Source organism: Trachurus trachurus (assembly GCF_905171665.1).
Source record: "Trachurus trachurus genome assembly, chromosome: 13".
In the NCBI taxonomy this organism is placed as follows: Eukaryota; Metazoa; Chordata; class Actinopteri; order Carangiformes; family Carangidae; genus Trachurus; species Trachurus trachurus.
The window spans coordinates 32167724-32182623 of NC_139892.1; the positions used below are offsets into that span (position 1 = coordinate 32167724).

General features: G+C 39.5%; 1 protein-coding gene across 3 annotated transcripts in view; it reads right to left on the reverse strand.

Annotated features, from left to right (window-relative positions):
* Window positions 1-1404: 1404 nt before the first annotated feature.
* stx1a (syntaxin 1A (brain)) overlaps window positions 1405-14900 on the reverse strand; it is a 66785-nt gene continuing 53289 nt past the window's right edge. Inside the window, exons 7-10 of one of the 3 annotated variants that reach the window (XM_083984755.1) lie at window positions 11324-11397; window positions 11095-11229; window positions 9209-9319; window positions 1405-2240 (exon numbers count right to left, since the gene is read on the reverse strand). In XM_083984755.1, the coding sequence (XP_083840881.1) occupies window positions 2148-2240; window positions 9209-9319; window positions 11095-11229; window positions 11324-11397 (413 nt within the window). In that variant the 3' untranslated portion in view covers window positions 1405-2147. Of the gene's footprint in view, window positions 2241-4319; window positions 7861-8834; window positions 9320-11094; window positions 11230-11323; window positions 11398-14900 lie in introns of those variants that run through there. The other 2 variants (XM_083984756.1, XM_083984757.1) reach the window with 2 other exon arrangements.

Here is a 14900-nt window from a genome sequence, read left to right on the forward strand (position 1 = left end):
CCCACAGGCCGTCACTACTAGCCTGACTCTCGCCAGACCCTTGTAGTTCCGCAAAGCTCCACCAGAGGCGCTACGCTCAGCTTCACACAAGGGTCTGGACTCGAGGCCAATGCAAACTTCTTCCCCGGAGCAAAAAATAATGAACCAATCAGGATCGCCGGGCGGGACTTTCTGAGGTGTGACGTAGCGCTGAAGCGACTGTTTGAGTCAAACAACAATGGCGGCTCGCAGTGAGTGGCTGAAGTAGCACGTCATTCAAGATAACGGACAAGTGGTTTATCCAATCACATACAAGATTTTTTTACAAGGCCCCGCCTTCTGAAATGAATCGCCTATGGAGCAGTCCCAGACCCTTGTGTGGAGCTCAGCGTAGCTTTGCGGAACTACAAGGGTCTGGCGAGAGTCAGGCTACGTCACTACAGGGTCCCTTTAGCAAGAACAAACTTAAAAATCATTCATCTCATCTGCCATCAACATCATCAACAACTCACTATGAAATCTTTTAATGTTCTTTTAAGGTCTTACTTTGCATTTATCTGTGCTATTCTGTATCTATCTGTTGTTTGTTTTATGTTCAAAGAAAAAAATCCACTGCTTTTTGCAGGGGACAATAAAGGTTTTCTGATTCTGATTCTGACTGACCTTTCCTTGTCAGGAAATAAAAACTTGTTGGCCAGCAGAAGTCTCTATTTCATTAATAACCAATAACAGCAACAGATCATTTCCACAACATAAACTCTCTATGTTGCAAGCAAAAGTGACCCGAGATTAAAGAAAAAGAAAAAAAGACAGAAAAACCAATGGCCACTGATAACACACCAACAATAAAGATATACTGACAGCCTTCAAAGTAAAAAAAAAAAAAAGACATCTGGTCCAGTACATCATGTTGTACAGGTTTAACAGCTCAAGTGAACTCTGGAGATAATGAAAGTAAATTGACACTGAAGGATGAAGACTGACTTCCGACTAAGAGGATGGACTTTTTTGTGCACTCTAGATAAGTGCCTCCTTGTTTCACTATTTTGGTCACACTATTTAAAGTATAAAATAACTGTGGTTACAAATCTAAATAACATAAAATAACCTCTCTATATAATTATGTAGCTACAATTTAACTCCCCATAACATTACAGTTACATCATTCTTAAATTATGGCATGGTTGTATTAGACTGAATTAGTTTCAGTGAAGTGGACCTAATAAACTGCCAAATGAGTATATTTGGTTAATAAAATTAATAGAATATAATGTTATATAGAACACACTGTGTGTGATACATTGACCATACCGGCAGTAAAATTCTGAGAATAGTTTAAAATTACCATAATATCCCTTTGAAGGACTGAGAGGAACATCCTGTTTTTGTGAACACAAATGCAAATCAAAGCACAAACTCTGAGTGTCATTTTCCAGAGAATCTTTACTTGAAAAAAACAAACTCCGAAACAAACCAAAAATGAACAAAACAACAACTCTAGAATAAAACAAACAAAACCGTGTCATCACAATACAACACAAAGGCAACAAGTTGCGTAGGCAACATGGTAACATGGTTGCAGTCTGTGCATGTCTGTATGTGTCGCCAGAAAACTGATAAGTCTTTCACAGGGCTACTTTGAGCTCATATTTACGCTTCTTTGACTCATTAAGTTCATTCACACAAATAAACAGAGTAGTAGCTTAACAGGGATATGCTCTGTTTAAAGCTCAGGATTTATAAAAAGACATAAAACAAGGTTTACAGACAAGAATGATCAACCCAACCGGACTAGACTCCATGTTAACAGCTTATTTGAACATACTGGCAGTGTTAGAGAGCTTTATATCTGTTTACACTTAATACAAAACAAAGACACAGGTGGCTATAAACAAGCACTCATGTTCTCATCTAGTGATTCACACTCGGCGCATTCAAATGTAGCTACAAATGAACACACACCTAAACCCTCGGTTACTTAGTTGATGCATGCATGCACTCAATCACACCCAACACTGGAGCCACAACTGGTAAGGCCAGATGAAATTAATTACCGGTACATTAGCATTGCTTTAGTGAACCACAAGTGATGACATTAGAAAAAGGTTTGGCAGTGTGATGAATCTACAAGCAGAATATCCCACATGAGTGCTCTCTTATCTCTCCCTTTAGCGATAGGATACAAACACTACTTTACAGTGAACTAAGTCATGCAGGGCTTTGGAAGGGAGGAAGAGGACATCAGACATCATGTAAGAGAGCTAGAAAAGATAAAGTAAATAAACATGTAATGAACGTGGCTTTGAAAACACTGCAGATTAGTGGCCTGTCACTTTGCCTGTACAACACAAAATAGACATTACAACTGAATAATTGTCATATTTGGAAGTTGGAATGTATTAGTATAGCGTCACATAGCATTTAGTAACTTTTTCATTCAAGAATTCACTTTTGGAAACATCATATCTTTGACAACACTCAACACTTTTTGCAGCACCACACATTTACAAAATAGCAACTCATGCGAAAACACCTCTGGCCCTGTACACTGTGTTTAAAATGTATCATACAGTAGGCAATGCACCTTGTGCTAAATATTTAATAGATTGCATTCATGAAAACTGGAAACTAAAAATCTGTATCTGCTCTTGTTTTGCTCTGTTGTGTGTAAATATGTGTTTAGTGTGTCTCTTAGTGTTACTGTGGCTGAGGTTTAGGCCAGAGTTCCTCCAACAATGGAAGCAATGACAATTCCCAGAACCACACAGCATATAATGATCATAATTTTCTTCTAAATGGTGTTAACAAGAACAGATAAACCATCATCCAGGCAGCAAATTGAGAACAAAGGAAGGCATGTTAGAAATATCACATCTGCTTCTTAAACATATCACAATATTTATATAAGAACAAAATGCAGTTTGGAGAAATATGTTGTGATTGACTTGAGTTGATGTTTGAATGTGGAGTGTGGATTACATTCAAAGGAGCTGCTCAGTTTTGCTATTGCTACTCAGCGTCAGTGTTAGCATTAATCTGCTTTCCAGGGTGGTAAGTTAAGCATCAAAGATGTTTCCATAGAATGAAAGCAACTTTTGTGTTTTGCCATTTTTTCCCTGCAATTTCTTCTTCTTCTTTTTGGATGTTAGCACTAACCAGCTAACTCCGTCCCAGTTGCCCTATCCCCTCACTTTCACTCAGTACGTTTACATGCAGAGCTTAATCGAGCTATGCTCAAAATTCGATTTTGGCGTCAAGTCGGACTTCTGTCCTTGTCTCAATATACATGCAACTGAGAAAACCGAATTACTGACGGGGTCCGCCCCCTCATGCGGCGTCAGCCGTTGTTTCAGCGGGTTAATGCGCCCCCCTGTCCTGTTGACTTTTCTGTCACCTCGTAAAAAACTGGATATAAACAACTTAGTAGCTTAATAATAAATGATCAACTGCAGTTCCCGACCAGACGCGTCAGTCTGGGCTGGATGCGCGCTGAGAATAGGATACGGGCTTCCTTTTTCCTCTCTCTCTCTCTCTCTTTCTTTTTTAATAAAACACTCTTGCTGGTCGCGCTGTGTGAAATGCATTGACTCGGCGCTGATGTTGGGTTTTTTTCTTTACTTTGCCGGGTTTGGGCGGCTTCTCTGCTCCACTTTGTGCCGTCTCTACTGTTGTGGAGCATGCGCACATGCATTGTCCAGTTATACTCCGACTAAGGTGTATACATGACGGAGAAAATCGAATTCCAATCGCATTATCTGGGTGTCTTAATCGGAGTTCTCAACTCCGATTTCAGTCGGACTAAGGTGTTTACATGCACTTCAGTTGTCCAGTTATAGTCGGATTAAAGCAGTACTAAAGAACTTTCAGTTTTGGTTGAGTTTGGCGGCGCCTGTGGACCAAAGCGGTAGTGTTTTGCCTGAAGGAAGACTCCATTTCCCATGAACACTAGCGTGAAGCCCTGTAAATATCCTGCATTAAAATTAACAGAAGACATCAAAACTAAGTTTCTGTTTCCAGTGGATCATTTCAAAGTGAAAACACAAACATAATCCATTGCTAAAGTGCCGTTTTGCCTGTTCCCTCCTTGTTGTGACTCGCAAAAGTGAAAGTGAAAGTAAAGTGAGAGCCGGGTTCCTACCATGCTCCTCAAAGTTGCTTAGTGCCAGTGAAGGCGATACAGACCCCCTCAGACCACGACAGAGGTGTCATTCAACTTGTTGTAAGTCGATGTACCATCACAAAAGTTATGAAAATATTTTATGAAGGTTGAAAAGTTCCTTAGTGTTGGTTTAAGGCAATAATTCGGTTTTTTCAAGTGTCATGTAAACGTACTGACTGTAGCATCCAGTCTTCCCTGAAGAATTACCTTAACATTTACCTCTACTTATAAATGCAAAGATGACTGGAGTTCGTGGCGATACCAGCATGCAGGCTAAACAGCTGTAAATGCTAACATTAGCAAAACTTACAAATAGCACCTTTAAATCAATTAATCTTTGTTTCCTGCATTTTATTCGTAGGACATAACAGACTCACATCATTTTAACACATACCACACACATGAATCATTAAGTTTTTAAAGCCACTGCGTGTAGAATATGGGAATCATCAATTCTGTACAAGAGGGCATTGCGTCAGAAAACCAGCTATCCCTTGAAATAAGATGAAAGAAACATATTATCCACAGGGATTGTTTGATTTTACTGTTAACACAGTGGCTTTAAAGCAACTTAACTTATAAAGCATGTACTTTGACATACATTCCTTCACATCCATAAACATCCAACATTCAACACTCAAATTATTTGTTTGAAATTTCTGGGAATACACTTCTTTCAACCAAGGGCTAGATGAGACAGTTGAATCAATACCATCCATATGGATGATGAAACCAGCTCTATCCCGTGGTCTTTCTAAGCTAACATAACTCTTTCAATCTGTGCAAAAACCCAAATATGAAAACATTTTGTATTGTTGCAGGGATTCAAATTAGACAGTAGTCTTTTTTATTCATTTTAGATAGATAGTGTTGTTGCCAATTTGTCCCTGTCTCCACTTGAGATACTGCAACAAAAAATCCCCTGAAGCTGAAAAGTATTTCCTTGTTTACACTACAATGATTGTGTCTAACATTCCTGATGCAACAAGTGCACACATGATGATGAATGAAGGTTAATAGTGATACGATAATTAATAGTGATACGATAATATAATAGAGGTTGAGGTTATATGCTGGACTATTTCTTGGAAATGGGCAGTGACTTCCTGGAATAACTTCATCAATGTAAACATTTCAGACAACTAGCAGAGACTTTAAATACTTAGCACACTACACCACAATCCATACATGACATGTTCATATGACAAGTAGTCACTTGTTGTATGACAAAAAATGAGTTCACATAAGAAAAACTAAATACCACAACAAAAGATGCACAGTTACAGAAATGTTTTGCTGTCCTTTCTATGTTTATCTTCATGTTTTATTAATTAATTATTTTCTATTTTCTATATCTTTCTTCTTCTTACACTATGGTGTCAATTGTGTGTGCATGTTCAGCCCCACTGCCTTTTTTATACTAGCAATCAAGAAGAGATGGTAACACTGTGACAGTGGATCTCATGGGCAGATGAGACAAAGAAGAGTTGTGGAAAAGAGCGGGGTTAATCAGGGACACATATGCTTGTACGTATCTGCAGTATTGATACGTGGACCACATTTATATCCACAAGCACTATGGTTAATCTGCCGAGTCAGAATTTAAGAATTATTCAGCAACACTAGCACTAAAGCTGAAAAATCCACACCAGTGAGATCAGTCTGCCACTGATAAGTAGAAACAGAAAATCACAGCATGAACTTCATGAACTGCATGGGGCAATGTTTCCCCCTAGAATGCCTGCAGATGGTGGTAGAGAAAATTGTGTTATAATGCAATGCCTTTTATTGGCCTTTTGTGTGGACTGGAGACAGACAACATCAAAGTTATTTTGATGAATGTAAGCTGCAACTAGGCAAGGCAAGGCAAGGCAAGGCAAGGCAATTTTATTTGTATAGCCCGTTTTTACAAACAGTTTGACTCAAAGGGCTTTACATGGCATCGTAACAACATCCTCTGTCCTTAGACCCTCACATCGACTGAGGAAAAACTCCATGGAAACTAGCTGGGACAATGACAGATTTGTGCAGAGGAAATACAATCTGGAAGTTCAAATATATCACAGACTGTGTGAGACCAAGGCAGGAGGTTAGCACACTGATGTTGCAACATCTGGAGAGCTGAGAGAAACTTTAGGTAAATGTGTTTTGCTGCCAGCCGCATTCCTTTGTCAGAAACAATTTTGCAAACTGGAACTACAGGGATGACAAGTGTGATGTTTAGTTGGGCAAAACCCTCTTAAATCGAAAGCAACTGGACTTAGTTATTTGTCTAGGAAAGACAAATCCTAGACAAATAACTAAGCCCAGTTGCTTTCGATTTAACCTCCTTTGAAAAAGGTTGCAAATCAACCACACCCAACTTGATCAACAAGAAGCTACGACCTACAGTACATATCATTTACATGCCACTTCCACACTACTGCAGACTTCTAGGAGACAGCACCACCAGCTCTGACAGTTCAGGGAGCTGCCCAAGAGTAAGAAGACCGAGATCAGCGCAGAGCGAGAGCAGGAGCTCCTTTCACTGGTTCAGAATTAGGCATTCCATTCCCAGGGTGGGAGAGTCAGAGACACACACACTCATGGCAGAGGGGGATGGCGTCACCGGATGCGGTTACAAGGAAGGAAGGTTTACAAAAACAATCTTGTACAGTGGAATAAGTAGTGACTCCAGAGACAGGAAATCTGTTTCCCTACAGTTATTAGGTCCCTAGACAATGTGAGGTGAAAGCAGCAACTGAAATCACAGTGTAGGTAAGACATGAGATCATACTTAAATCGGGTAACATAAATATTATTTTATTTTAATGTTGAAATTACATATATTAGGATCAACTGACAGCATAGAAATGTTATGCTTAATGCACACAAAGAGGGTTTAATCAATATAAAATATAAAGTTCAAGTTCGCAATAAAAATCTTTTTAAAAATTGGTGAATTGTACTAAAAACAATAGTTAGGAAATTTACAGTGCAATACATATTAGGTAATTGTATACAAAAATATTTGGTTTGTTGATGATGTTGAGTTAAACTGACATAAATCATTCATGTCTCTTTCCTGGAGGGTTTTGTGTGCAAGCCATTTCCAAAAAAAAGCAATTGAGATTTATTGGGGATACTTTTAGTCTATTGCCCAAGAAACAGTCCAGCAAATAAGCTCCTGTAAAAGCCATAACTTTATGTTTTTAACAACAGTTTTTAATGTTTTCTCTCACATCTAACACTTGGCAGAAAACAGGTGTGCATTTTCCCCGAAATGTCCAACTATTCTTCTTCTTATTGGAGTGTTCAATGATACAAGTATTGAAGAGGGTGACTGTTTATGACGTATATCTAGTTTTCACTCCTTCTTCCTCTTGACTGTCAATTAAATTTAGAAAAAGCATCTATTAAAAAAATGCATCTAAAGGTTCATGTTCATGTTAGAGTGCACAGAGACCTATAGTATTGGCTTAGCTCCAGACCAGCAAAGCAAGTCAAGCTCTCAGTTAATGAGAAGTTACTGACATCATTTTACAGATCCCAATTAACAATTCAACAGCCGAACAATTAGTGTTTCTATGGCAGTCATACATGCGTGACATTAATAGACAGCATCACGTCCTGCCCTGTCTGCCCTCAGTGGATTTCCGCAGGTCCTAACTGAGTCCAATTGTGAGGGAAATAATGAGGACGGTCACACATACTGCAATACAACCTCCTATGAGGATCACCTTCTGGACAGGGGGGATATGGGAGGGGAAACAAGAAGGCCAGAGTGTCAGATAATGATTCAGTGGACTTTGGAGAGACTTAATGAAAAACAGATGGAAAGAGGGAAAGAAAGGAAAAGGCAGAAGATAAGCCTTGCACTGTCTTTGAACCCAGCAGTGAACTGGGGTCATGTCATGTATGAAATTCCTTTTCCCTTTAGGTGCTGTTACAGATATTAACCAAGAGGTGGCAGAGTTGTTCTACTGTGCTGGAGCTTGTTAAATGAAGGAAGGAGGTGATCAATTTCAAAAGTAAGCCTGAGAGTTAAATGAGGAAATTAATACCCCAATTACATAACGTAAATAAAAAGCTGGGGGCAGCAGGTTGGCGTAGCTTTGTATATTAAAAGGAGGGGAAAAAAGCGGATACAGCTAGCCTGGCTCTGTCCAGAGGTAACAAAATCCACCTAACAGATGCTTGCTGATTATACTTAACATAACAATAGTGCCCCAACTACTTAAATCCTAAAATCCTTGTGTCTATTTCATGACAATATATTTTGGCTTGTCTAATTTTCACTTATTTATTTCACAACCTCTCATGTTCAGGTGATGTTAGGACATTACAGCTGTTCTGTGCAGTCTATACTGTACATGTGTAATCAAGAAAGCATCACAATTTGTTTCCCTTACTTGTTTTTTTTTTAAATTTTTAAATTGTTTCAATCTTTTAGATAAGCTAAGCTCTTTCTATGGTTTTTCAGGTAGGCCCTAACTCCACTTACTGTATTGGGAATCAATGTTGTAGACAATGTTGAATGCACTGACAACACATATCCTCCACATGCAGCATACATGACAGGCGAGCATGCACACACACACACACACACACACTAATGAAAATCACTGCACCACACTGTACACAGTACATGCAATGCCTGTGACATTACCTATCTTTAACCTGTGATAGCACGTTTGTGCACATGCATTGTTTTGTTGTGTATGTGACTCACCCTCCGGGCTTTACTCTGGTATTTTACCGCCTTCTTAGTGTCTGAAACTGCCCTCTCCACATAGTCTACTGAATGCTCCACATTGTACTCTATGCGGTCTATCATTTCCCCCTAGGAGAGGTTAGTTACAGAGGGGGTGTGGAGGACATGCAGGCAGGAAGAAGAAAGAGAGAGCCAGATGTGGAGGCAGGAGGAGGAGTGGATAGAGATGAGGGAAGTGGCGAGGGAAGGGATAATGGGTGAAGGAGGAGGAGAGAGAAGCAGAGATGGGAAAGGAAAGGGAGAGAGAGAGAGAGAGAAAAAAAGACAAATAATGGCATGAGAATCAGTTTGTAGACTGTGTGCATGCTGCATCTCACCCGTCTGCTGCTCTTTTTGAACTTTTTGCATTTCGGGATGCTCTCCTTTGCCTGATCCACGTACTCCTGAGCCTCCAGCACACTCCGCTCAATGTTGTTCACCAGCTCACCCTGCACCAAAGTAAGAGCAGGTGGTGTAGTGTGAGTTGGTACCACTTTTCATAGATGTGTTTTTATATGATAACTAGAAGACTGGTCTGATGAATGCTTAATAGCTCTTTTATTTAGAAACTTTACCCTGATACCTTGTTACATAACTTATCAAAAGAGCATTGTAGAGTCTAGACTGTATTGTGAAGGCTCTGAAAAGATACTAATAGATCTTTTCTTCTCTTTATTCATGTATTTATCCACAATTTCCTTCTTGCTGACACTTGTATTCATAATGCCAGCAGATGTCATGTTTAAATCAGCATTCATCAACAAAAAACACAGAGTAGAGTGACCAGAGTATTGTACATTCAGCATTAACCCAGGATTAAGTTTCCCTTTGAAAGTTTAATAAGAAGAACCAGTGGATACAATTCTCCATGTGTGCACTGCAGCAATTATTTCTCAAAGAATAAAAAAGAGAAGATGAGGAATCACAGGAAAATTACCTTGCCAAATTAAAGGGGGAGCGCTGTTCTCTGTTCTCGAAAGCTTAGAGTCATTGTTGTAGTGACAATTGAGGAAAAGAAATAGGGAGAGAGTTGGAGGGAGAGAGCAGAGCTGAGAAAGGCAAAATTAACAAACACACCACACTCATCTTCAATAATGTTACTCATTAAATAAAAAAAGGTTGGTTAGTTGAATTATTTGAATTTAAAGTATTCATAGGTGTGAAAAGAGAATAAAAGAGTAGCCTACATGCACAAAAATACACATTATATTATTTACGTAAAAATGATCTTTCCCACACCAACATTGTGAGGGAAAGCCTGTTATTGCATTGCGCTTGAACTGAAATTCATATCACTTACATACAACTATTTAGCTCCGTATTCATCATTTGGCATATGTTTTCTTTCATTGTGTTCTTGCTCAGATTTCCTTTTGCATAATTCAGACGTGTTATTTCTGATGAGGGAAACAGTTAATCTCTGTGGGGGTTCAGCCAACATGCTCATGCAGTCACACATGACAGCAGGTTTGCAGATTTATCTGAAGCTCTACACTGTACTGAGAAAAGAACAGGTAACTCATACACTTGAGAATTATCTACATACGTGGCTTTGAAACTACACCCTCACCCTCATCGATGCAAGCCATTAGCGTGCAGCACACACCACAAGCTAATTCTGTATAAATTGCAACTTACAAAACCAAACCATCTACAACAGTCGAGCTTTGTTGATAAATCAAAGATGTGATAAAACAGCAACTCTATTTAGTTGCCAACTCAGAAGTCTCAGATGTCAGATTCCCCCCCCTGTGCATGAACATAGAAAGTCTAAAAAAAAAAAGGTCTAATAGCAGAAAGTCCAAACTCAGATAATCACCTAATTCAGATCAACTGATGATTGGGCCAATAATTATCTGTCCCCCAGATTCTGTCTACATTTTGCGAGATATTTTGCAAACACAAAACCAGACGGAAGTGAAAATGCAATCTCATCCAACTTGGTTGGCAGATAGGACTATATTTTTACTAATTAACTCCACAGCTTGTGAACACAGTGTCTTACTGAACCTCTGAATTAGGCAGAGCACCTGCTGAAACCACAACTCTGTATCTAGTACACTGAATTAAAACTCTTTTTGTGCCTTTTTGTGTCTATGTTGATATATGGATAACCGGTTTATGGATACACAATTAGCTCTTGCAGATTTGTTTCCACAGATTTTGACTCGGTGCCAAATCACACAGCTGTAGGTTCTGAGAGAAAGAGGATCCTTGTTTTCACCTGGCTCTCCACCAGCATGGCCATGTCCATGAACATGTCGTGAAGCTCTCTGATACTGTTTTCCAGCTTGATAATCTCATTGTGCCGTGTCTCGATCTCATTCATAGCCTGCTCGGTGATGTTGTCCATAATGATCTAAGATGGTGTAACAGAGGGAAATGATTAGACAAGGGTTTAATTACATTAAAAACAAGCTTTGCATTTATTTTACATTTGTCGTATCACTCACCCCTGAGGTAAAGATAGCTGGGTTGTCACTCTCCAGCATGCTCTCCAGCTCATCATTTGTTGTGTTTCTTCCAGCTAGAAGGACAAACACAACAACACATAGTGTGCTCATGGTTGGTGTGAAGAGACTTACAAAGTGTGTTACTGTCATGAGTTAAGAAGTGTAGTGCAATGGTTTCCCAAACTGCAACCATTAGGAAACATGAAAACAAACTCACTGGATGATAATAATAGCATGTCTGTCTGAGGATTAATTAAAATGGGAGCTGCGTGCCTCCTTTTTCCAGAAGCTCATTTTCTCTATATCCATCTGTCTCTGTTGTCTCCACTTTAAATTCTTTATGCTTCCATGTCCCACAAAAGTGGATGCAATGGAAAAATAATTTGTGCCATAAGCCGGTGCATATTCTCATTTGCCCAGGTCATAGTATTTCAAAGGAGGTTAAATCGAAAGCAACAAATAACTAAGTCCAGTTGCTTTCGATTTAACCTCCTTTGAAAAAAAAAATTTGTGCCATAATTCATCTTGATCATCTATTGCACAAGAGTGATTACATAACAGTTATCAATCTACACCATAATGGCTCTCATGTAGATGACAACATGTGGTACCCTTCATTTTTCCTTTCTGCTGACGTGAATGTTAGCCACTTGTCCTGTTTTCAGCTTTCAACCAGGCATCTCAGTTATATGTAAATCCAACCTTAAGCACAAAGCTCAGTTAGAAATGGCGCTGTCCCAGGACCTCTAGCCTCACACTCTCAGTCAAGTAAACCTTTTTAAAAACATCTTAGTGTATTTTTATCCCACCCCATTCATTCTGTCCAGTCAGGTGTGATCCTTCATCCTGTGTATAAAACAAGTGTAATTTATTTTTTAACCTCTGTTAGAAGAAAGTATGTTTTGCACAATTCAATTTTTAATATATACAAGACTGGTTTTCTTTGCCTTTAAAAACATGCCCAGTAACCTATAAAGTGTTAAAAAGACAGGCCAGGTTCACATAGATTGGAAATATCAGTCATTTTCTGATAGCATCAGAACAGCCTGGGTCAGTCTGTACATATTCTTCGGTTGTGTAGCTATTTTTAGTAAAAAACCAATCACCTACTTATTCAGAATCTTATTAAGTTTGCCTCAATGCTCCACAGCCTCAACTAACTTTGTATCTCTCTTTCCACTGACCCTGCCTGTGTGACAGCACGTCTTCCTGCTCCTTCCTGCTGATGTGTGTGCTCCTCATCCATGTTTATTTCCCCTGGCAGAGTTGTCCTACTTCATAAACATTCCCCCACACCTACATTAATATCCCTGTATCTGAGCACTGTGTTCTCCTGCAGAGCTGCTTCTCTTGGGCTCCATTTCTGCCCCACTGTTACTGTAAGTCAAAGTCAGACCCTGTCAGCATCGTCTCCAATCTTTCCTTTGCACACTGTCTGTATGGCCATACAATACACACTTTCTCTTTCCTGTAACGACATCCCACAACCCCACAAACAGTTAGATGGTGTCCAGAGCTGAGCAGCTGGTCTAACTTCTCCCAGATGTTAAAGCTCACTGGCTAAGTCATATTCATGACACTTATGATCCCGAGGGTTTGTAGGAAAGAGAGACTGTGTGTTTCAGACAACACACAATAGAAAAGAAACGTACTTTACTTACATATAATAATAATAAATGTAGCAATACCACAATGAGGACATGCCCCACTAAAAGTTCCACATTCATAGTTATTATCTTACCAAAAACATGTAAGGACCAGCCTGTAGGATTTAATGGCATCTAGTGGTAACACTGCAGATGACAATGAACTAAAAATCTCTCCCTTTCCTGGTGTATAGGAGACCCTCCTATTGTTCTCTGCAGGTCTGGTGAATGATGCACTTCATTACTTTTCACACTGGTTTGTGGCATTAAGCTATTATCAATGTACTACAATTACTTTTTTCCCTCTCATCCCGTTTCATTTTTTGGATTTTTAAGGGCCCAGCAATGTTAAGGATCTTTCTTTATGAAAAAACAAGGAAAAGACGACAAAACTACTTCTGTAAGCAACAGTGGCTTTGCTACTTACAGTAAGTGTGCTGCAACAATGACAGAAACAAACGAATGCTGCTGTAACTGCACTGGAACTACAGCAGCTGTAGCTGGAGATTTTGGAGGCAATTACCAAACATCTCACCATGACCTAATCAGTGTGTGTGTGTGTGTGTGTGTGCATTGTGTTCAACACGCGTGATGAAGTCTGGTGGTCAATGTGGAGGCCTCAGTGGCAGAGCAGGTAGCTTGATGGAGAGTGATGATGGTTGGGAGTCAGAGCCAACGATGGCCTTCATGAACAGAATACTGATGAAGCTGCTCTGTAACAATTACAGAGGTGAGGTGCGTGCCCATATCATTTCTTTTTTTTTGTTAATTTCTCTTTACTTAGCACATCGTATCTAATTCAAACTTCATATCCATATCACACCAATGAATTTCATTTAGTGGTGGTTAAGTGGCCCCGCTGTTTCATTACCATGCTAAAGAATCTACTCGTGTTCAGCGATGACATTTTACAGCTTGACAAATGAGAGGATGTAGACAGCACACAAAGGCGTGAGAGACCACATTCACCACATTACTGTGATCAATTCCCTATTCTCCCAGCCTCTGTGATAATAAATACTCTCTCTGGCATTAAGGCTAAAACTATAACATTAAAGAGGGTCAGAGTTAGAGTTGAAGGACAGACAAGAGTGACAATGACTCATGGATAATTGTGAAGAGAAAAAAAACACAAGGCACTCTGGTGCTACCCAACCCTATTCATCTCACTTCCCACACTGACACACACACACACACACACACACACACGCTTCTCATTGGCTTTTTTTTTTTTTTTAAACCCTGACAGGCTCAGAGGGAGGCTCTTATTTGTTACCATGGAGACCCAAACCCTGAGAAGTCTAATATGAAGCCAAGAAGTCTCACTTCAGCCTCAGTGTTTACGGCCTATTAAATCATTCATACTTTGTTGCTACCAGTAACAGTATTATTTCATTTCCTTTGTTATGTAACACAAATGAAGTGAGACCCCCAAGGAACCGAGGGAAAAGGCAAAACCACACAAATGTTCACGCACGCAGAGCGAAAAGAAACGAGTCATTTTCATGCTTGTGTTCGCAGCAATTTCACCTACAAAGGAATGAGAAAAGCCTGCATGACTTATCATATTGATCGATCTGTTTGTCGTACAGGAACAATGCGTGTGTGTATATCTCTGTCTTTTTCCCTGACATTGTGTCTGCGTCTCTACCAGTGAAAGTAGTGTCTGCTGGGAAATAAAACATAACAGTCAAATGTCAAAGAGGCCCTGCGATGCCTGTGACCAGCATCCCCTCCATCCTGCTGAGCATATCTGTCTACTTGCTGCTTATGGAAATAAAGAAATAAATGCGTGATATTCAGGACTCTCAATCAATAATGAACTAAAATGTTACTGAATTGCTAATGCACATGATTTTAATGTGACGTGACAAAAGCTTTCCCGTCGAAGAGATGTGGCTGACATTTGGAGGAATCCATATTTACTTTTT